Source organism: Cyprinodon variegatus, unplaced genomic scaffold (genome assembly GCF_000732505.1).
Source record: "Cyprinodon variegatus isolate N-32 unplaced genomic scaffold, C_variegatus-1.0 Scaffold202, whole genome shotgun sequence".
Taxonomy (NCBI): domain Eukaryota; kingdom Metazoa; phylum Chordata; class Actinopteri; order Cyprinodontiformes; family Cyprinodontidae; genus Cyprinodon; species Cyprinodon variegatus.
In genome coordinates this window covers 331,292-355,576 of record NW_015150655.1, presented here as the reverse complement: position 1 = coordinate 355,576, position 24,285 = coordinate 331,292, and the positions used below count along the sequence as shown (strand labels likewise).

At 38.2% G+C, this 24,285-nt stretch overlaps 1 protein-coding gene across 11 annotated transcripts in view; it reads left to right on the top strand.

Annotated features, from left to right (window-relative positions):
* Positions 1–24,285, top strand: part of celf4 (CUGBP, Elav-like family member 4) — a 137,702-nt gene that overhangs the window by 81,827 nt on the left and 31,590 nt on the right. For all 11 annotated transcript variants that reach the window (XM_015379883.1, XM_015379890.1, XM_015379888.1 and 8 more), the window contains exon 3: positions 23,861–23,909. In XM_015379883.1, the coding sequence (XP_015235369.1) occupies positions 23,861–23,909 (49 nt within the window). The remainder of the gene's footprint in view (positions 1–23,860; positions 23,910–24,285) is intronic.

Below are 24,285 nucleotides of genomic sequence, written 5' to 3'. Positions count from 1 at the left end.
TAGCAGGACTGACTTTTATGGTGCCTGTATGGCTGCCAGATAGTTTTTGAAGAGAGTGGCTGTTTGGTATAGTACATAATGTGAATACAATACAACCATTGTTCATATGAAGAGACTTTGTGATGCTCTGTGCCATAAATACTGGCCATACATTAATTTCTTGGAAGGCTATACATAAATAAAATGAAGGAGATGTTTATTTTGAAGGAAAAAAAATAGCTCTTGTGGAAAAGCTGTTGGTTTCCCACAGTTGTCTCAGTATCGCTTTAATGTTTTTCATGTAACCAAGAACAAGTTAAGTGTCCTGGGTTTTATTTGTTTTTGTCTTTTCATGTATTCCATTGCAGCTCCAATAAAGATTAATCTGTCAGAATGAGGCAATGTGTTAAAATCTGTTTTCAACCTCTCAGTTTTTCTTGTTTTTTTTGTGTGCAATATTAAAAGAAGGGATGCATGAGTAGTCAAATTCCTTTTCTTTTCACATAGTCTGGTTCCAGTCATCAGCTTAAAATGTATTTTGTTTGAGTTTTATGTGAATGAGCAGAACGAAGAATCGCATAAATGTGAAGTAGCAGAAAATATCAGTTTTCTTATTTTCTTACATATATGAAATATGAAAAATGAATTATTTTGTGTAATTTGTTCCCCTCAGTGTTTTCGTTGTAAATCTTCTTTGTGAAGAATTTAAGCTCAGTCAGGCTTAATAAAGAGAATCTATTGACAATTTGAAAGTCTTGTCAAGGATTTCCAAATTCGATTGGGAAAAAACTTTGACTAGGCTATTCTAAGACAAAAATGATTTCCTCTTAATCATTCTTCTGCAGCTCTGGTTGTTCATTTTGGTTTGTTTTCTGTTGGAAACTGAAGTTCCTCCCCATTTGTTTTCAACCTTGAACAGAATTTTCCCAGGACTGCTCCTGCCTTTGATGTAGAAAAGTTAGACCAAAGCATGATGCTGCCACCACCATGTTTCATGGAAGGATGGTTGAAAATCAGTGACCGCTGGTGGAGTTTTCTCCAGGGGGGGGTTATAAATTCATAAAAGATGTATACCTAAAACCAATCCGACGTTATCACATCAGTATATTTATATGAATGCCAACAACAAAAGGCATTATAAAAACAGTTTATAAAAACTAAACATAATTTCATGTACAGATAAAGTTTTGTACATAAATTCTGCCATTCTGAGGCTTTGTGAATTCAGTGTTTTGCATGGTCCAATATAGTGTCATAAACCTAAAGAAATTATGTAATAGTGGAGAAGCTTTAGTCAGCTTTATATTTTTTTTAATGTATAAAAACTAGTTATTATCTGAAATAAGGTTTACATTTTTTTTTATGTTTAAAATGTATAAAAACTTGTATAAAATGTATGAAAACGTTTAAACATTTTATATAAATAAATATATAAAATGTATAAAAACTAGTTATTAACTGAGAATGTGCTTATTTAAGAGCAACTATGCAAATTAACAAACATCTAGCGAAAATACACTATATTATAATATTTTCCATGTGAATCCTAGATTGTTTGTGCTTCTTTGTCTTTTCTAAAAAGTGCTTCAAATCAGTCCTACCTTTCTTTATCCATGCTGGGTCAGATCCTGACTTTTGAAAAAGGAGGCAGTTTAGTCAAGGCCACAGAATAAAGTGTTAGCCTCACTGCTTGCAGTTAGCCAAGCCTTGTAGCTAAACCAGGTTCTGGAAAAAGACAAAGTGCACCGTACATCTTTCTTTTGGACTGCTAATTAAATTTGATGTTCGGCTGATCTGGTCCAAACAGTTTCACCTCCAGCTTCTCTTGGTAAGTTTGCTTCCATTACGCAAGTCAGCCTGTCAATCATCTGCATTATAAGTATGACAACAGTTCCTGTCAGCTCTGGGCGCAGGAGTGCTCCTCGAGCACTCCTATGCTTTTGCATTGCAGAGGAGCTACTGCGCATGTACAACTTTTTACAAGAGTCAATGGACAAAGATTTTTGCGCCCTAGGGTGGAAATACGTCACCAATCAGATTAAAAAAGAAACAGCTTTAATCATCATTAAATATGTATCTTGTACATCTAAAAAATATATATCAATATATTTCACAATATTTTTGTTTTATAATTTAATAGTAATTTTTTTTTTGGTGAGGCAGGCAAAAGCTCTACTTAGGATATTGTATTCTAATATAACCCTAATTAAACCCCTGTATACCGGACCTTCCCAGAACATTACTCAGCGTTTTGGTCCACTCCCCCCACACACACCACCCCACCACACCACATAAAAATATCTCTAAAATTTGTGGTTGTAATGTGAAAAAGTTCAAGAGGTATAAATACTTTTGCAAGGGTTTGTATTAAAACAGCTCTCTCACTGAAGTCTTATGCTCTACTTTAGCGGACCATCAAAGCTTTTCAGAGAAGAGTATGCAACAGTAATTTTCTTTTGAAGTGGCGTCAGGCATGGATAGCTTGATATAGCACAACCTGTCTTGTAATCACAAATTACAGGCAGCCTCTCCCTCCCATCCCTGATCCCGTTCTCCTCATAGGAAAGCCAGGGCCAAGGAGACGACAAGCGTCTGCCAAGTCCCCACCTCTCCTCAGTTCTGGCTGCTTATAAATGGGCCTCCTCGCTGATAGGTCAAGGTTTTGATTTGGTCATGACCTTAGTTCATAAATCTGAATGATGTAGGAGCTTTTGTTAAAAGGCGGCTGGATCAACTCTCAGATGGGATACCCCTCCCTGAGTTTCAGCCTTTCTCTCTCCTCCTACTTCTCTTCAGCCCTCACGCCCTTTTTTCAGTCCCCGCTGCAGTCTCGAGTCCCCGGAGCCTTTATAACAGGCAGAGAGAGAGATGGCAAGGGGGTGAAACAGGCAATCAATAAATCAATATGTTTTGCGCCACTAAGCTAGGGTAAGCTCACTCTCTCAGAGCTGCTTGTCCATGTGCACAAACACACACGTATGCACTCACTTCCCATCCTCGCAAGTTTCTCTCAACACAAACAAACAAATGAAGGTGCAGGACAGAATGTCCCTTGCCAAAAGTCATTTTGTTGTTTTAGGGACTTTGTTTTTTTTCTCATTCTATTTCCTGTTTTGGATCATTAAGCTATTGATTTTTATTTCAGTGGGTAAGTGGTGGTGGCGACCCCCAGGGAACAGGCTAAAAACCTCAACAGAGTAGCCCCAGCAGAAGTTTCTCTAGTAACTGGCTGATCCCAGGGGCCAGAAGGCCCTCTTAACTCAGCATGGAGGAAAAGCTTCACCTGAAATCAGTGATTCTGCCTCTGCATTATCAGACAAATCAATTTGTTTTTAAATTTCTTTGGGTCCAAGGGAAAGACAGACATGAGCATTCAGTTTTAGATTGGGAGACATTCTTAAAGCCATAGAAACTGCTGGTTGTCTTCATGGATTTTTCGGGATGTAAAAAGTTGGCTCGAGTATCTGCTTTCATATCAACGTGTCCGGTATTTTTAGGTCCATGGGGGCGTTGAGGGTGAAGAGGAGAGCATGAAAGATACTCTGAGAAACACTAGCAATGCTGGCAGACCAAGATACAGTTGGCCAACAGCCAGAGAGATATTACAGTCAGATATATAGTAACACAGATGGATGCACTCAGCCTAAAGAGGCTGACATATTGGCCGGTGCTGTCATAAGAATGACATAATACCAATCCTGACAGGTAATGAAAATAACAGCCGTTCCACCACAGAGTTGCATAAGCACTTTAGCCTTAGCTCATACAACGTAAACATTACCCCTGACATGCGGGATATCCATGTCTATAAGTAGGTTTGTCTCACTCAAACACACCCCAGCACACCCAGCTTTGTTTTCATCACATATGGGGACATTTCATTGACCTGCATTCATTTTATAAGGCCTACACCAGACCCTTAACCTGCACCTAACTATTACCAACATATACCTGACCCTAACCTAAGCTGAATTTACACCTTAGTCCTAAACCTAACCCCAAATCAGTTGAATGTCCCATATGTAACTGTAAGTCCCTGCATGTAGGATATTTCACAAAATACTCCCCCCAAGTGGGTAAAACAAGACCACACAAACACATAACCAGTTTGTTTTCTCTACTTAAATCTATTGAGCTTAGGTAAGTTCATTTGTCTATATTCAGTCTCAGTTTAGTTACAGTCTTGACTCAAACTCATTCATGTTAAGCAAATATACAGTGCAGATACCCATTGAGTGTTTTTTTATAAACTGGCTCATACTACAACCAAAGATATCTTGTATTCAGCTCCTTCCTGACTTTGACAGCACTTGATCAAATCTAGAGTATAAAAGTGCCTTCAGAAGAAGTCCACCAGCTCTGTATACATTCTCTGGACGCGTTCAAGGTTTGTTAAGAGCACTTTGAACAAAGAGAATGGCGAAGATCAAGGAAAACAGCAGGTAGGTCAGGGAAAAAGTTATGAAGAAGTTCAAAGCAGGGTCAGGTTATAAAAAAAAAAAGCCCAATCTTTGAAAATATCACAGTCTACTCTTGCATCCACATGTTATGTCAGGAAATCAAAAAATACATATATAAGGGATCCTATCAGATGAGACAAAATAAATGTTTGGCCAACATCAGAATGCTGTTTGTGTCAAATAATCTAACATTTCGCAACATCGAACTCACAATCCTGACTGTGAAGCAGAGTGGTGGCAGGATCTCACTGCGGCATTACTTTCGACTTGCCTGACACTTTGCTCCTTAAAACCCTGAGTCTTTCCAAGAAGGCCAATTAAACATGTTTCTAGTGTTTACTTTAAGAGGCAAATGCAACCTGCATGCTTAGAGCTTGTTATATGATAAACAGGGTTAAACACCAGGCATTTTAGCCTCCTGATGTGTAAATATTAAAGAGATTAACCCAAAAAGACTTCCTGTTAAAATTACAGCAAAAGGTAGTTCTATGAAGTGCTAATTTAAGGGTTTGCAAAACAAATTCAGTAAAAAAAAAATAAGATTTCCATTTGTAAATAGTCAATAAAGTAAATAGAATTATGCACCATTTGGTATTGGTCTAACTTATGAAATCCCAATGAAACACTGGAAGGTTTGTGTTTGTAACAAGTCTGAAAAAGTTTGACTTTTATGAATAATTTATAAAACAGCGTAATTTTGATCTGGAAATCAAACATGTGCCTTAATTATCTTCTAATCCTAAGAAGTTTTTCCAGGCTGTTACTTCAACATCCATGCATCTAACACAGAGGTGTTTTAATTCTCCACTTTGGCAAGGCTGCAGAAAATTCCTGTTCCAGTAACACATGAACATATGTGTGGCTTAAAGCTCACAAGTTTCTGGAGCTGAGATAATTATTGAAACATTTGTTTTCTTTTTGGCATTGTTTCTCCAAAGTAAATCAAATAAATTATTACCAGGGGAGAGTACCATGTGAACAGAGACTCCTTTGCCTAAAATTACTGAGCGCTCCACGGGGGAATGGTTACATTGCCTCAACTGACTCATAGAAAAATTTAATTTTCTCCTATAAAAAAAAAACAGCTTTCAGATTTTGTTAATTAATAGGAAGACGTTTATTAACTGGTTAACAATTGTAGATTTTCATTGAAACATTTATAAAGAAATGTTTTTTGATTGCAGACAAAATGTTAAGATTTTATATAAATCTCAAAATTTCTCCCCAGCAAAAATCTTGGCTACAAAGTGATGTGATATAAATGTACTTATAGTACGGTAATGGTATAAATAATCTCAAATTAATTACATTACTGAATAAAAAACAAAACTGTGCAGAAACGTAAGTAAAAAACTAACAAGTTCTAAATATTCTGTATTTAATACCAAACATTATTATTTCCCAGTGTTTCGTATTTGTTCCCTTTAAGATATCCAGATAAAAACAAAATATACAAACTTAATCATATTTTAAAAAAATGCATTAAATTTAATGTTTTTCAATGAGCAAACTTCACTATGTACGATTATATGGGTGCTCTGTTTATCGATCTATCATCCTCACGTTTCCTAAGACCCCATCTTAGTTGGGTCTGCCTCAGGCTCAACTCCACTTAGCTCAAAAAAAAACCATTTAGGGACATTATTGATAAGACAGCTAAACCACATCAACCTGAGCTGGCATGAGAAACAGCCTTAGAACAATCTCACTTCAAAACAAGTGAGATCATGTTAGACATACCTAAGTGTTTTACTCTATCAAGACTGAACCATAGGTGTAATACCACCTTTCATAATTTAAATAAAAACAGGAAGTATCTGTTTCACTCTTGGTACCATTTTTAAAAACACCTTTACTGCCTAAAAAACACAAAGTGAGTATTCAGATCTACAGTAATACCACTGGATGAATTTAGTCTAAAAAGAAAAACATTTAATCTACTCATCTTCCTTAGTGTTTTTATTCATGTGGTTTCCTCCCCTACTGCCCTTGGTGGTCTTGGTTAGAAAGAGGCATCCAGTGATACTTTACAGGTTCAATTTAAAGAAACCCTTCCTGCATTAATAATGATATTGTACTCCCCTGTTTTTTTCTTACCCTCCGTTCTCATAAAATAACTTGTTGCCCTGCAGCTGCTCCCTAAAATGCTGTCTTATATGTACTGTAGTTTCTCATCTTTTCTCTTACCTTTAACTAACAAGCAGGTTTTCGAAGGAACAAATAAAGTGTGAAACGGTAAATAAAGAGGGTGAATTAGAAAGGACAGGCAATGAAAATGAAATGCAAGAAACGTAAGAAACAGTTTTTCTTAAATGGATTAGATTTCCCTACTTTCCGCTATTTTTAGTTTCATGGAAGCTGGTCACGCTTTGTCCTCGTCTGTCTCCTTTATGTCTGTGACATCATGAAGGAAATGAATTTTTGAAATAGAAATCAGCAATAAGGTTATTGGAATAAACAACACATCTTGCCTGTTTCCTATGACGGAAAAAAAAAAGTTCTCTAAAACAAACTTGACTATAGACAAGTCATGAAACAGGACAGATGGACCCAGTATTTATGCGAGACAGAGAGAAATTTCAAAACGTTCAAAATCTGATACCATGGCCTTGCCTCTTCAATGCAAAATTATTAGCTCTGATCTTAATGGAAACAACTGAGAATAGCTCATCTCGGGACCTGTTGGATGAGTCAACATTTTGCCCTTAGGGTAATTTTTCTGAACGTGTCACTCCCTTTAAGGTTCAGCACTGTCTCATGTTTGCAGAAGTCCATTTATCCCACTTATACCATTCATATATATATATATCTTAGTTTTCTTTAGAAACCTAGACCACTATTATTGTAATTTTGTATATGAGTAAACGAGAATGGGATGGCCTCTTCCCTCCAACAGACAAGGAAAGCACAGGGACACCCAAACAGTGACAACCCAATGTCCGTAGCTCTGTGGTGCAGGTTAAGGAATGTTAAACATTTGCCACTTTTTTAAAACAAATGTACACAGTCAAATAAAACTATTTCAAAGGAACTTTCATTTTGGAATTAATAATGTTTTTTCATATACCTAACTTGTGATTTTCTGTTAGTGTGACGAAAATACAGCAAACCAGTGAAATTTACATTTGTTGGAACGTGTTTCAGCGACCAGGCTGTTCTTTCATCTCCTGCCTAATTCCAGCAGGCCTGCAACTGATGCAGATTCACTATTTAGGGGCTGAACGTTCCACTGGCCCTACCCACTACGTGGTTTGGGATGGCACTTAATGTGGTGGACCTTCCTCTGACCATTAATCACTACTTTTCGCTCCCTTTTGGTCCCATAACTAGAACTCCACAGCGCGGTGCCTGCACCATCTTTGTTATTTGTCGCTGCTATCAGGTAGTGACAGTCTATGGTGACAGCGGGCCCTTGTCGCAACAAATTCCATAATGCTTTGGGAGGAGTGCTCTCCATGCAAACCATTCCAGGATATATCTGTTTATACCAGGGACCATGGATTATTGCTACTTTTCAAGATGCATTTTGGTAAAGTTCACTACTATTTAATTCAATGGACGTTCGGACACTCTTATAATGGCATTACCACTCTTTAGTGCCCTATATATAGTGATTAGGGCAGACATTCGGACACACCCTTAGTGTTTAGGGGCCGTTTGGGATTGGGCCAATGTCTGTTGTTTTGAGGCACTGCCATGGAAACCAGCTCTGGCCACAGAAACTGCAGCTCGTTTGGAAGCAGCTTAACAATATCCTGCAGTAAGTGAAAAAAAATATTATTTTGGATGCAGGTAACAATGTAATTTGGAACAATGAGTCTATTTGACCTAAACTTTTTTATAGGTGTACTATATCACTTTTAAATCGGCCCCCTGCAGCCAATCGGAATGCAATTTTCACCCTGTCATGATTGTTTTAAGGGATCTGACCCACATGCAGAGAACCACTCAGAAAACATGGGAAGAGTCAAACAGGTTTATTGAGGTAATAGTACAGGAGTTGGATCTGGAACTCAGTGAACTGGTGAACCAGAACTGGAAAGTCTGGAGGCGAGATCACAGTGATCAGTTCAGGGACCGTTGGAAAATTGGCTAAGGTTTGAGTTCTGTGGAAGCGGGATATTTGAGGGGGTTATTGCTAATCCTTGAATCCAGTCAGTGTGGGTTTATCCAGAGAAGTGGGAACTCAATGGAGAGCAGATAGGTAGACATTCGTTGGACCCGGAGGAGCAATGGGCCGACTGTCACTTGGATTTTCGATAGGGACTTGAACGGCACATGTGGTTGTTTTCCCCAGCTCAGTGTTTACACAGTTAATCCTTCCAGGGGGGAGAAGGCCAGGCATCCAGTTACACAGGAAGGCTTCCTGTTGAAAGGCAAAGACAAAAAACAATGTTAGACTCAGAGAAACAAAGGCTCAGGTTAGACTCAGCTAAACTCAGCTTGGCAAGAGTACCCAAAACTGGCAAACACTGTGGTGTCGAGGTAGTGACAGTCCACTGCTCAAATACTCCTCAGTAATGATCCAATGAGCCGCAGGTGTGCAGGAGAGCCACCGCGGACAGGGCACCACCTGGTGGTGGAGGGAGAAAAAACACACAAACAACCTACACAAACTGGAATCCTAACACACCCAGCCCCTAGTATAATCAAAGTTTATTTATGAATTACAACTACTTTTTAAGATAGGATCTCTAACTGTTGGTTATAGTATTTTTTCTTAATTAATAAAAAATATGAAATTAAACATGTATTTTTCAAATACCTCTTCATAGCACTACACATTGAGCCTGCATCTTTGTTTGCATCATGTTTCTGCATTCAGTCGTGTGTACAGATTTTTGACTCCTATGTGGGAGTGAGAGAACATCACATCGCCCACTTTGGCTCAGCATGGAGCTAAAAGGGATTTATTAGTGAAAAAGAACCTTGATGCATTTGGAAAAACCTAATAAGCATATTTAACACTACTGCCTTTTGCTTTTCGTTTCCTCTCTTCCATCTCACTTTGATAAGCTCGTCCTTAACCAATGCTCATCCCTGTCTCCCTTCTAACTCCCTTCTAGCCTTTTCTATATTTAATCAAGCAAGGTTTGTTGAATTTGAGATTATTTAATTGAAATGTGCAGGCCAGAAAAATTATGTGCAATCATGATTGAGGACCGTTCATTTATCTTTCTGAAGTCCTGTATTTTTGGTGGAGAATAAAGTTTGAAAAGAGCAGAAAATTGGCAAAAAAATATGGTAAAGAGGGTTTTCCTCTATACACTCAACCATTATACTTAAAAAGTTACTTAATTAATATTTCTTAATGGCTACAGATTTGGGTAAATAAAAATTAAGGCAAAAACAATTGCACACTTCCAGTTGCTTAATCTAAGCTAAAGTTATGCCCTTCGTTTTGTAATGTAATTGGAAAGTTGCTGTCTTATCTAGCCTATTAGAATATTGGTATGCTATAATAACATGACCTCAATATTTGATTTCTGCTGGTCAGAGTTTGAACAAAGTTTAAAAGTGGGACAGGAACAGCTGAACAAAGCAGGAAAACATTTATCTTTTTATTGGACAGTTAAAATAGATGACCAATGTTATCCTTTGCTTTCAAAGCAGAGTTACTGAGCTATTTAAAAACACACCTGAACCATGGTCAACTTTGCAGTTGCAGTTAATTTAATATAGTTGCTGTCTTTTATATTTTTTTTCTTGAACTCCTGAATTGTAAATCATTCCTGGTAGAATTAGAGTCTTTTTTTCTCATTAAGGACAATTTTGACGAAGATAAGGTCACTGTCCAAGTCTTGTTCTTTGTTCATTTTGATTAGCCGTATATAACAACTAATTTCCATATTTACCTTGCAGAAAATCCACCTGAAAAGGTTCCAAAAAGAAACCACAATTAGCACTTGTACCTCGTTTCTAGACACATGATTATAGGACAACAGTTACCATTCCCTTAATCCTTCCAGGAAAGTTGTCTTGCACATACTATCTTGTACCTCAACAGTAAACACCCAGCTAGACCATCCAGCTAATTGGCATAGAGGTCAGAGACTTGCCTGCCCACTAGGAGTTGTTGAAATCCACCCACAACTGCTTCTAATTGAGGTGCACCTTCTTTTTTTGTGGTGAAGACAGTTCTTTTTGAAGAGTATTATGGTTGCCTAACAACCATAAAGCAAAAATAACTACATTTTCTAATAAGAAAGGTGTGAATCTTGTTATATTTATATCTTAGTGTTCCTAAAAGCTACTACAGGTTTTTGAATGGAATCCTCTGGAGAAGTGTTTTGTTTTGTTTTTTCAGGGTAAATTAATTATTCGATTGAGTCTTTCAAATACAACAATATAATTACCAAAAGTTAATCCCATTGCTGCTTGAATAACAATAAATTAATATACATGGCTGTTTGTTTTAATGTGTTTTTTTTTAAGGCTGTAACATTTGGCCTCCATTAAAATGGCTCTGGAATAACATCGTGAGTGAAACCTAACCTCGCCAGATAGCCGTTAAATGTTTGTTTACATGGGCCAGGAATTTCACCAGTGCATTTTCTCTCTGAGTGCCTTCACAACGTATTTGCCCATGCTTCTATTTGTGTCTATATTTGCGTTTGCATATGCTGTGTGGTATCTTTCACGCACACGGGGCTTTCAAGCCTGCTCTCGCAACTCACCCCCTCTTTTTTCTCTCTCTTACACGCTTTTTCACACACTTGCAGGCCAGCGATATGCTGCTCATGAATACCCCTGCAGAAATTTTGAGAAACCAACTTGTCGTCCCAATACCTGCGGCTACGATAGAAGGCAGAACTTTTACGGCCATGCAAGCTAAAGCACACTGCGGTTTAAAAAATGACAGCTTCTTCTGAGTTTTTATTATAATTAATTAGATAAGTGAAAACACAAAAAAATGCAGCCCATGGAACACCAGCCCCAGCTATGATTTATGTTCACCTCTGAAACGTGAAAAGTAGAATTTATGGCTTTCTCAACTGGCCTAATCTTTACTATGTGTTGCAAAGACAGAGCAGAGCAGTAAGCTTAAAGTAAGAGGGGAGAACGAGGCTGAAAATTATCCTCCATACTTTCTCTAGTTGATTTTTTTCCTGGTTTCTCTCACTTACTAACCAACTCTATCACATTTTGTCCTTGTGGATTTTCTCTCCTACTGGAAACTTGCATGCAGAGGGGTTTACACGCACACAAACACTGCAGGCTCCAACGCTTCCAAACGAAGCACATGCAGGTGCGCTTTGCACACAAACTCACACATAAAGTGAGATCTGCTCAGCCCCTCAGCGACACCTTCGCTTCTCTCGCACCAATTTCCTCACACTTTTCATTCTCCGTGTCTTCTTCTTTCTCCCCATCGCTCCTTCACTCTGCACCTCCGCCCTCAGCCGCCTCCTTATATAGATCCATTCTTTTTATAGTCAACACTACAGTCCCTATGGCAACATCAGAGTTGTTGATTGCCAAGGTGCTGCACATCGAATCGTGTAACCATCACAGGAGGTGTGCTTCTCCATGTGTGTGTTTGTGTGTGCCTGCTTTGATTCCCGCGGTGTCACTCCACTCTATTTGCAATTGTTCTTTTGATGATGAGTCAAGCTGCAGCGTGATAACCTGTGGTCAGACTATACAAAAGACTTTTAGAGTCAGGCGTGTCGTTGTATGTCATAAAACGACAAATTAATCATTTATAGACTCTCAAAATGGAATATTTGACAAGCATAAATCCCATGCGCTTCTGTGTATGCGCATCTCATTTGCATGAGTCTTCAGTGTGCGAGTGAGGGGGGTGTGTGCATGAGTGCATGTCACCGACAAGTGTGAAGCTATTACAGGTTTTGACAGAGCAGAATCATTTGGGGGTGCAGATGATGTGCTTTTTTTATCCAGTTATACTGTGACAACAGAAATCCAAAGTGTCGATTCCTATTAAAGTCCAAGCATGAAACCCTGGCTTTTTTTCATTTCCTATTTGTTTTTCAAGGCATCACCTTATAATTTTCAGCATAGATGTGCAGGTATATCCTGCTTACCGCATGAGATGATGCCCACTATCAGTAAAAAGAAGAAAATAGAAAATATTTTAGATGTATGCTAGAGAAAAAAGGAGGCCCACCAGGTTTCTCAGATTGCCTTTTATCCTAAAAGCAATTCATAAAAAGCAGTCAGGTCCTTCATACTCGTCTGTTTCTTTATAATTGAAGGCATTTCTAATGTCATCATAGTATAAAAAATGTACTCTTTTTGTTTTGTCACAAGTAGAATAAGTGTTTCATAAATCGCACACTGTGCCTTAAATCAAATGTGTCAAACTCAGACCTGTGGGCTAAATTTGCCCAGCTCTGTAATTATGTTTTGCCGGTGAGATAATTTCAAATGTCTATTATAGCTGGCCTGCAGGTAGACAGTGCATTTATAGCGAATATTGCAAAACCCAGAATGCTTTGCTGGTGATTTTACATCTCAATCCAGACCCACAAACCCACCTCTTTTATTGACAATCATTAGCAAACTTAAGCCACTAACAACTATAAAAGGCCACCCAACCCGACAAATTGGCTTATACAAGTTGTTAAGCTAAAGCTTTCTGAGCAGGTGGGAGAAAAAAAAAAGGTTTTACAAAAATAAAACAAAAAATTAAACCTGTGTGTTTTATTTATGGGAAAAATATCAACAGCTATAGCAAAATATTATAATATATCACTTTTTTTTATCTTGAATGTCTTTTCACTAGGGTATTCAGTTTTGCTTACTGTATATTGACAACCCTCAATTAAATTATCTTTGTTCAGCGTGTGGTTTAACAGCTCAAAATATTTTGCCTGTTAAACTAGATGTTTAAATGCTATCTACATTTTGAAAACCAGCACAGACAAAAAGCTCACATATTTGTGCTAACTTTAACACAAATGCTACCTTTAGCATCATGAGCAGCTAACAGCTAAAAGTACTCTCATAGTGCCAAAAAAATTTTTGCGTCTTGTCTGAAACTGACTGATTTTAATTTTGTTCTACAGAGTATGTTTAATTATAAAATTAAGAATGGAAGTCCTTTTTAAATTTATTTTTGTTAAATTGTTGACTAGCCTCATGAAGCAGGTCAAATATAAAGCTGTTTAGAAATGTAAATCAAGGTTAGGTTATGAAATAAAATCTATAAATTGGGAAATTTTGTAAGACACTGAAAGTTTGACACTAGAATTCCTTTAGAAGCCCTATTTAAAGTTTATCTCTGGCCATGTTAAAGGTATTGTGGATGATTTTTTTCGAATTTTTTAAAAGACACACCCACAAATGTGTGCAAGAGCATACAGGAGCCCATTTCTCCTTATGCAACCTCTTTTTAAAAGTTGCTTTTCTTATAGCTCATACAAGCTTGCTGTGTCCGAACATCCGCCCTAACCCCTAAATCCCTCAATCGCTATATAATACAGCGACGGCAAGCCACTGTGACAGCAAATCCCATAATGCTTTGCAAGAAGAGCTCTCTGCGCAAAGCATTCCAGCATTTAAACATCTAGTTTAACTTGTATCTGCCTCTTCTGAGGCCTTTCTTCTCATACACTTCGTAGACACTTTTTCAACATATTACGACATTTTCGAAGAACCACAGGGAGAAATGTGAGCTTCAATAACTGTCTGAAACAGTAGCTCACCACAGATATACGCCAGAAAGTTCGCATGTGCAGAAAAAGACAGCTTACTGGCAACAAGCGGGTTGGACGGCCTTACGTAGGCACATCACCAGAATGATTGAGAATTAGGAGAACCACTTATTCAGATGATTCACACAGAAATAAAATATTGTCCTCTATACCTTTAAGGACAGAGCTGAAATGTGGTTGCTCTGGTCTTGGGAGACTTTCTACAAATAAAATGCAGAGTAGTGTTTGAAAAACAACCTGTTACAAGCTTTAGAGATTTTAGAGTTGAGAGATTCAGTTTCTGGCAGGTTACGGAAGAAAATGTCAAAATAATCCTGCTTCAACACACTTTAGAAAAGACAGACAGGACTGAGAAGAATCAGGATTAAGCCTGATTTATTTGTTTGAAACTCAATAGGTCTTCAATGGAGGTCTCAATAATCACCTTGCTCAAAGACTGCCTGACAAACAGACCACAGTCTTTGTTAGACTGAAGGGTCAACTGTCTCACCAGGTAGTCATAGGCACCGGAGCACCACAGGGGGCAGTACTGTCACCTTTCCTTTTTACTCTGTACACCTGTGACTTCCAGTACAACATAAGACAGATTCCTTCTCTGCAGAAATACTCATATGACTCGGATGAATGAAAGTCAGTCAGTCATTGGTTGCATCAGAGATGGACAAGCAGCTGAGTACAGGGGGCTGGTCAACTGCTTTGTGATATGGTGTGGAAACAATCCTCTGTTCCTGAATGTAAACAAAACAAGGGAGATTATTGTAGCATTCATTAGAAACTGGAACACTTTTACTATAATGGGATTACAGGTGGAGGTGGTGTAAAAATACCTGTGTGTTCACCTGGACCATGGACTCAACTGGGGACACAACTGTGAGGCAATCTACAAGAGGGGATAGATCAGACTGTACTTTTTGAGAAAGCTTAGGTCCTGTGGCTTGTGTAGTAAGATGCTGCATATCTTCTACAAGTCTGTTGTGGAGAGTGTGATCTCTTCTGCCGTAATCTGCTAGGATAACAACATCAGAGGAAATTACTTTAACAAGCTAATAAAGAAGGAAGATTCTGTTTTAGGATCTCCTCTGTAACTTTTGGAGATCATTTCACGAAGATTAATTGTTCATAAAGTGAAGAAAATTATGAAGTCTTGGCATCTTCTAAAAAAGAATGCGTCTTTGATGATCTGCAACCACCTATTGGAAAAAATACCTTATAAGACCTTATAATTTTATTTTCCTTTAAAATAAAGTACTTTTGAACATTTTGAATTACACCTCTACGCCTACAGCCAGAGCTACATTGGACATGTTTAGATCATGGGATATTTAGGTGTTAGACTATATAGCCCAGTAAAAATCCAGACCTAAGTTCAATTGAGAATATAAGGTAAAACTTAAAAATGTATGTTTACAATCATTCTTTGCCAAATCTGACTAACCTCTCAGTCTATATGAACAGAAGTGGTAGAGAGATATATCCCAAAGAGTAAAATTTGTTATTAGAAATGAAAGGTAGTTAAATAATTCAGCGTCAGCTTTCAATGTTTTATTCATAACAAAAATCTGAAAACCCTTTATTGTTTTTTTTGTACCTTATGATTACACTTTTGGTCTTTCATGCAAAATCCCAATAAAATACATTGAACTTTGCTGGTGTAGCATTACAGAATGAGAAAAACATCAAGGGATATAAATACTTTTGCAAAGCAATTTATTATTAACATCCTGGATAGGAGGGCTTTAAGCTTCTCGCTCAGAATCTATGGCCACAGGTCTACAAATGCTACACCAGACAAAGTCAGATATTGAGCTCTGCAAGAGAGACTTCACTTTAGACTTCAAGAAAAATCACTGTTTTACCACCACTAGTTTTCACAATCATTCACTCCCTTTTAAAGCAAATTCTCACAGTGGGAAATATGTAAAACAAGAATCGAAAGAAAACAGAACTAGCACATTTTTAAAAAAAATCAAAACCTTTCATTCAAAGGCGCTCCAGAAGCCATCCCACCATAATGCCTGGATTCAGGCTGCATGCCAGTAAAGGAAGGAGAAAACAGGAGGAGATAAAGAAAGAGGTGGGTTGGTGTGAAATGGATCAAACAATGGATGTGAGAAAAGCTTTGCTGTTCTCAACCCAACTGCAGGCAAATAAGAAAAGGCACGGAGGAGGCGCGGGGGTGTGTGATAATGTGCAGCTTTTTAAAAATGTCTATGTTTTTGTAACTTTCTGGGGGTTTTTCCCCAAGAAAGTTTTCAGTATAAATCGAGAGAGTATTTAAGTATGAAATAAAAATTTTCAGGTTTATCAGAAAAAAAAAAAAAATCAGGAGAACTCTTTGTGGAAAACTACAGTACCCTTTTTTTTTTTTTTTTTTTTTTATACTCACACGAGTGTAAAGATGCTCCCTTCTTCTGAATGCTGCTGTATTGTGTCTGCCTGAATGGTTGTTTTTATTCTCCTGTATTTTCCATGTGTGTCTGAGCAGCACACACATTAATAAAGAAATGAGGGTTGATCAGAGGTTTGGACAGAGTGGCTCACCTCCTTTTGTGTGTTTTCCTTTCATCTGCCTTTGTGGAGATGTCGTGATCTTTACAGACACGGCTGGGGCATCAGCATGATAGTGTAAGAAGGAAAAAAAATCAACAAAAAAGATGCTTTTTTTTCAGTCTTACAGTGGCTTTGAAACAATCTTAGGAGTAGAACAGAAAAAATACCTTATATTGACATAATTAATTTGCAACATGATATATTCACATAGATATCCACAATTAGATACTTTTGTTATTTTTCAGTCAAATCTATTCATGTGGCAAACAACATTATAACAAGCCCTTGAGCACATTCTTACGCTTGCTTTGTTTCTGCAGAGAAAAGCCTGCTGCAGTGCTGCATCATACAGCATTTGTGAAAGGATGAAAATGCTGTAAAAAGAGAGCAAGTGCCTCGTGTTTAATAATGCACATAGTCATAACTAGGCTTGGTCGGATAACAGGCATGAAGCTTTGCTAAGATTTAAAAAAAGAGTTACAATTTTGAACGGTACCATTCCAGTCTTACCAGTAGTTACTAAGGTTGTATTACATACAAAGTCAAGCATCACTATTCTCATTCCACCTGTTGGCGCAAATTGATAGGCAGCTGGATGTAGGAAAGTCAATTATTGCTTCATTTGCTTAAAAAGATAAGCAAACTTGGAGGTTTGGATTTTTTTTTTCTTTTTTTTTTTTGCTGATGAAAAATGATAATAGTCACAGTCTGGCAGCTTAAAAACTAACAATAACCTCTTGCATAAAAGTAATGCAGTTTTAAAACTGTTGCCACACTGTTTTCTGTCTTGCTATAGGTGCTGTTGTTATTAGTGCTCTCTGAATGCCCTTGTCAGGTAAATACTGTATCTCTCTAACTATCATATAAAGTTGGTAGTATCACTGTCACTTTCAGTTTCAAGTATGTAGAATTTGGAAGTGAGTGATGTGTCTGCTTAGCTTAGTGTGCGATAAGGTAATCGTATAGTTAGGTCAGTGCTGCAATATTTAAGTCTGCTGAGTTTCTAATGTCTCAGATTTACAATGGTGTAAAAGAAGAATGTTTTTGTTTTAAATTTATGTTTTAACCGGTAAAACTGAGGCATTTTTTCTTAACGGTGTTATATTGGAGCAATTTCATACCAGCCTATACCAAGTTGTAACTACACTTTTTGTAGTATATAATTTGATTTCAAAATTCTTCAAGATGTTTTCCTTCCACTCAGGCTTCTTCCAGCACTCCACTCAATCCCAGCGCAAACAAGTGGGCCAGCAGGCTGCTGTGTTGTCAGAACATACTTTCCTCACTCTTGATGTAATGCAAAGCCCATTGCAAATCTTTGTAGCAATAAAAATAAGAGAAAGAAATAGATTGTTCTGTTTTATACAGCAACATGTTTCAGGTAGAAAAATATTTACCGTCACTGGCAGAAACTTCTGATAATAGCTGAAATGAAGAGAGCTATGATCCGGCCATTTATCAACTTATGGTTGAAATTACCTTTTGGGTTTATTATAATTTTTAATTTCTAAATATTGAAGGTGGATGCAGGTCAGCTTTCCATTATGTTCATGTGCAGCCCTATGTGCTACCTAAGTATTACAGTTTTATCTCAACTTATAACTCCTTTATCTCAACTTTATCACTATTTTTTGGATTTAAGCATTACAATGATTTATTCTACAAAGCAAAAATTATTCAATTTCATTAGTATTTTAAATTGATTGCATATGAGATGCTTAATATTTTCTCTATATCCCTATGATCCCCATTTGGTCCAATTAATTTTCTTAAAATATGATTTATTGGGAGTCAAACATCATTTATCGGAGTCAAATACCAAATTTTTTTTTGGTTGGCTCTGAAAGATTACAGAATGCTAATTAAGGTTACTGGATACCGAGAGGTTACAAAACTTCCACACAGTGAACAGGAACTACTCTGCTGTTAATACAAAATCCTTTCTTAAAAATACAAATTGACCAAACAGGGAAATGACTAGCAGCCGAATTTAGCTGCAACAGGACTACAAATCTTTTATAAATGACTTATGCTTGTTTTGTTTAACAATACAATTTTTATACAAAATACCTGGGTAATAACTTAAGGCGGCCGAGGGGAAAACAGTTTCCTAAAATGGCTTCCTGAGGCCAAAGTAGTCAGAGTTCTTGGATAAAATATTACACAAATAACTGACATTTAGAGAAATAACATATATATTTTGTGTTGTTCTAATTTTAAAGCATTTTATTTACAAGGCCCTTCTTGGATTACTGCCCTCTAACATTTGTACCTTACAAAAAGAGAAAAGAGAAAAGCATTGTTTCTTCTGCCCTGAGATCCAACGATCAGCTGTTGCTGTCATTTAATTTAATGTATCTCTGTTTATTATGTTACTTTGCTGCCTCTTGGCCAGGACTCCCTTGAAAAAGAGGTTTTTAATCTCAATCTCTCAATTTTTTCCTGGTTAAATAAAACAATATTACTTTACGTTTGTCATTTACATTATATCTATACTTTATGACACAAATTGGACATTATGAATAATTTTATTTTTTTTCTAACTAAAAATGTCTCCTCTGACTCTAGTACCAATCTCCTGCTCATGTTTTAGCAGTATAAAGGGAGTCTCTTTAGTGTAAAATGCTTCTATAGCTAAAGAAGAAAAATGTGCATGTACTTTAGGAGCTTTAATGGACATGTAGAAGATTCTCAGCTGTGAATTATTGTTAAATCAATGCTTTAAAACTATTCTGTTCTCTTAGTGGTCAAGCCTGTTTCACACCTACTAAATATTTTTAGTCTGCCAGATAATCTTTTAGCTAAAGATTTTCTTTCCACTTCATACTGGACCCAAGCTCTCCAAAAGGATCTCACAGGGTTATAACCGTATTCTTGTTCAGCTAATGTTTCTGTTGGCATGTCTCCATCCCAAAATGAGTGTTTTGCATGCTGAGATGGTTTGGAAAGCAGCTCTGGGTTCAGTGCCAGTGGTTCGTTCGACGCAAATGCTGGCATTTTGTTATACGTAAGCCCGGCGTTCTTCCTCTGCAGAGAATTCCAGTGTTTTCAGAGCCGTGTTTCAAATGCTCTCTTTTAAAGGCAGCACTGTGAAAATATGTATGAAAAGAGGCCGCAGAAAAGGGGGGAAAAAATCAACATTCAAATTGGATGGAATAACATTAAGGCAGTTGGCATGTTTTTTAAAAAGGCTTTAAGCTGCAGAATGTAAAACAGAGAGTTTTGACAATGGTAGAGGTGGAATATTATGAGCAGCCTTCCTTGCCGCCCTGTGAGAGTTTCATGGAGTGCTTTCTCACTGTGATAATGAAATGACCTGGCCTGCACCGCTCTGCTCTCTCTCTCAAAAACACATCTGCGAGACGAGGGTGAAAATGAGAAAATCCTGCCTCCTCTCTCGAGTTTCGTAAAGCATACTTTCAATATTCTCTTTCTCTGAGAAGGATGGCAGTTTGAGTGAGTGCGGACTTCTGTGTCCTTGTGAGCATTTTTGTGCTGCTCGGCCCGAACGTGCATCCAGTATTTTGTGTGTGTGAGAGGCTTGTGGTTACTAGGACTGCTTCAAATGACTTGTAATAAAGTGCATATTGAGGCATATTGAACATAACAGGGCAGGGTACAGAAATCCAGCTGGTTGAAATCCCATAGAGTTGTCATCTTAACAGTGTTTTTGTAACTTAATTTTTGCAGCTTTCATGCAGTGAAATCAATACAATAAGCAACAAAACTCAGATCAAAGGCTGCATTTTTTCCCCGTATTGGGGTTAAATCTAATAAGGCAAACTGTAGAGCTTGTCTTGTGGGGCCTTGCTAGACTCTCCGGCCGAGCCTGGCTGAATCAGAAGAGTGACTCACCAGTTTTTGCACAGCACAGTCTGCATGCACACCATGTATTCCCAACGTTTCTAGTTAACAGGGAATCTATGGCGGAGGGCTGTCATTGACTTACATAATCAACAGAGGAGAGGATGTGCGCGGGTGTGTGTGCATGTCTCATGCATTCATGGAGCCGCAGCTCTTCTTGCATGCCAAGCCAAAGCCACTCTAATGCAAGATTGCTTAGGTTAGACTTTTAGGAGCTATGGAGCAAATACACCCATGTGCGATTTCACTGGTATTTCTGAGTGAAGAGAGGAGGCAATAACAAGGACGAGGTGAAAGAGGGAAGTTCTAAGTAAGGTGGCTCCTACTGCAAAATATGTCAATTGAGGCAGTGCTAACTTTAAATCAGAAGGCCCAATTTAACTATGTATTGTTTGGTTTGTTTGGTTGCATATCTGTATCTGGATGTGATCATTCATGAAGAAGCTTTTTTTTATAAGGACAATGTGACTTTCTACCTAGAGTGACACACCACAAAGGTATGTCAGAAGACAATAAAGAAGTGAGCAGGTAGTCTGGAACAAATGTTAATGTTCATATTTAAATGTTCAGTTTGCAGGAAATGTAACAAAAAAACAGCTTGAGAGCAATAACCGACCGTCTACCTGTCCTCAATTAATACCGATTAGTATCAGATCACTGCTCCCATGCACGCTTTATTAGTTTACTTTATTTCTTAAGCTGTTTTTTTATGGATAACACAAGTCTAAAGAGAAGAAACTAAGGTGTTTGCTTATGTAAGCCAACCCACTTATGCATGTCTGTAAGTCCAACACTTTGCATACATGGGTATAAATGTATGCACCCTAGTGCCTTTATTGTAAATGGTAATTTTCTGCACAACTGGCATCAGACTGTAGACAGCTTCTCTGCCTCAACCCTGCCATCTGGCTTTGGCAACCGTCATTGCAGATCTCCTCGAGGGACCCATCGTGACCAGTCAGCGTCGGCCTTTAACAACTGTTTTGGGATCAGCCGTCCACTGGGCTGGTGCTAACTTACCCCATTATGAGTGGGATGATAAAACTGACCTTGAAGCAGTTATGGGCCTAGGGATAATGGAAATTCACTGATAGAGAGCCCATGAAACACCACTCGGGCTTTGGTGACAAAAGAAAATAATGGTTTAACCACATCGCCAAGTTCTGAGCGGTATTTAAAATTTTATTAGCGGAAATTTTGCACTCTGCTGCTCAACTAGCAGTGACGAATTAAAGGATTCACCGACCTATCTATAATCACTGCACGCTGGGAATGAAGACTTATGGTTTTAATAAAACCAGAACTAACTTTATATTCTTTTATTTTAGTGCATTCTCCCTCTGTAAAATTAGCAAACTTGGTCATAGGCTGCAAGCCAAAATTTGCACTTGCGCAAAATGAAAAAAAAAAAATAATAATTCAAACGAACAGTGGAGAAACACAAGTAGGTCAGATTGAGGGCATAGCATTTGTATGGGTCATGGTAAAAGTGCTCATATGTATGCAGGCTTATAGGCCCCCTGGGAGCATTGGGCTGACCTTGTAGCGTAGTCTGATCTATGTCCTCATCTCCCCCATGCCCCCTTTTCCTCATTCCTCCTTCTGTCTTCTCCTCCTTCTTTAACACCACACTTCCCTCTCCTCAAACACCTGCCTCACACACAATCCATCACTACCTTCCCTTTTTTAATGTGTTTTCAGTTTGTCTTTTATCCCCACATTTTCCCTCTGTTGACTTCTTTTATTCGCACTCTCTCACTTTTTACTCTTCTTAAAACTCCCCGTCTGCTTTCCTTATCCCCACTCGTCCTTTTTTCCATATCAACAGCCAGTCTGATAAATAATGCATTACTGCACATTAAAAACATTAGTAGGGTTCTCTTGGCCGTCAAAGAGAGGGAGGAGGTGGGGGGAATGGGTAACTGTTTAAAGCAAGCATTGATATGAACTGCAGCAGAAGGGTGAAGGTCCGGGCTAAAAAATGTAGCCCCATGCTGGAAGGGTTTTACCTTTGGAAAGATCTTGCCAAGTCATAAAAGATGATTAGTTTATCATAAACTCAAAGGAAATATATTAACATTTTGAAGGAAAAAAAAGAAAATTCTGCATCTCAGCCACAATAAAAAAATAGAAAAAGCAAAACATTTTACTTTTACCTTTCATCCCTCGTTTCCCAATCCGCTCCTCTCCTATGCTCTCGTCCTCCTCCTCCTCTTCCTCCATCCCTCCTGGCAGCGTGGCGATTGGCATTATTAAAAATTGATTGGCGGAGAGCGTTTAGCAGGGTGGCGAGGCGGAGAGGGAAATTTTGACAGGCAGGAGTGAAATGAAAGGAGCGCCTCGGCGGACATAGTGTGGAAAGGTCTCAGTGGGGGACAGAGAGTGTGTAGATGTGTGTGTATAAGTGCTAAAGGAAGATTGGCCGGGACATTTTGTAGTGAGAACCTGCAGTTTGAGAACTAATACATGAGGAGGTTATACTGCAGTGGCTTCCTCATAACTCTTGAACTTTTTCCACATATTTCCACGTTTATTCTCTTTGGATTTAGATTTATTTGCTAAAACAAAGGAGCACCTAGTACTGAAACTAGAAGGAAAAATAGATGTTTTCAAAGTTCTTATAAATCAAATCAGAAAAAAAAGGGTTTGGTTGAATGGAGCTAGACAAAAGAGATTCTTAGAAGAAGAAGTGTTTGCTAGATATGTTTGCAAATTTTGAATGGCCATGTCAACAAATGACCTACAGTACATCCAGTATCTGGTTAGACCAAAAAAATGGTAATACGGTTTCACTGAGCTTGACTTTTTTGTGAATGAAAGAGAGTCTCTAGATATGCAAAACTGACAGAGACATTCTTAAAAAGAGCTGCATTTCAACAAAAGTGTGTTTTTATTAATTTTGCTCTGTGTGTGTCATTTACCATTGATATTCAAATCAGATAATCCACACTGAATTATGGCTCATATAGCTCTGCCAGCCAACGGTTAACTCTCCACCATCCTCCCTCTACCATTCCTGTCCTCCCTCTGCTGATCCCTTCTGTCCAACCTTCTCTCCCCCTTTCATCTCAGATCAAATGATATTTACAGCCCATATTCCCCCACTGGCTATAAGTGCTGCAGCTTTGGAGATTTTCAATACACTTAAACCGTGATTTGGTTGAGTCATTCTTCAAAAGATTTTTTTTTTTCAGAGGAACGTAAAAGCATGCAACATTACATGACGCTAACTGCTCTCTTTTTCTCTTCCTTCCTTCCTTCCTTCCCTCCTCCCCTCCTTCCTTCTTCTGTTTTTTCTCTCGCTAATTTTTTCTCAAACTGTCACAGATGAACAGACCAATCCAGGTGAAGCCAGCAGACAGTGAGAGTCGAGGAGGTAGCGTACGCCCTTCTTTTCTTCTTTATTTTTCTTCCACCCTCCGTTTCTAATATTCCAACCATGCTGCCTGCATACATCAGCTTCACCATTATCTGTCCCGTTAAGACAACGGCAAGTGCCTCGACGCAAGCTGACATAGCAGCCTGGCCTGGACCCTCCGGTGCTCAAAAGGCATTATGTAAACAGAGCTCTCTCCCTAGCCAGCTCAGCCTACAGCTCCTGTCTATCATCATATGCAGGCGTGCATGAAGAGAAAAGCACACCCCTCGTTAAGGAAGAAAATAACATTTTTTCCTTTTGTTTTAACACCTGTAAAAATCTGTTTCCAACAAAGCAAACCGTACATGATTTGTAGGTAAACATGTATGTTTGC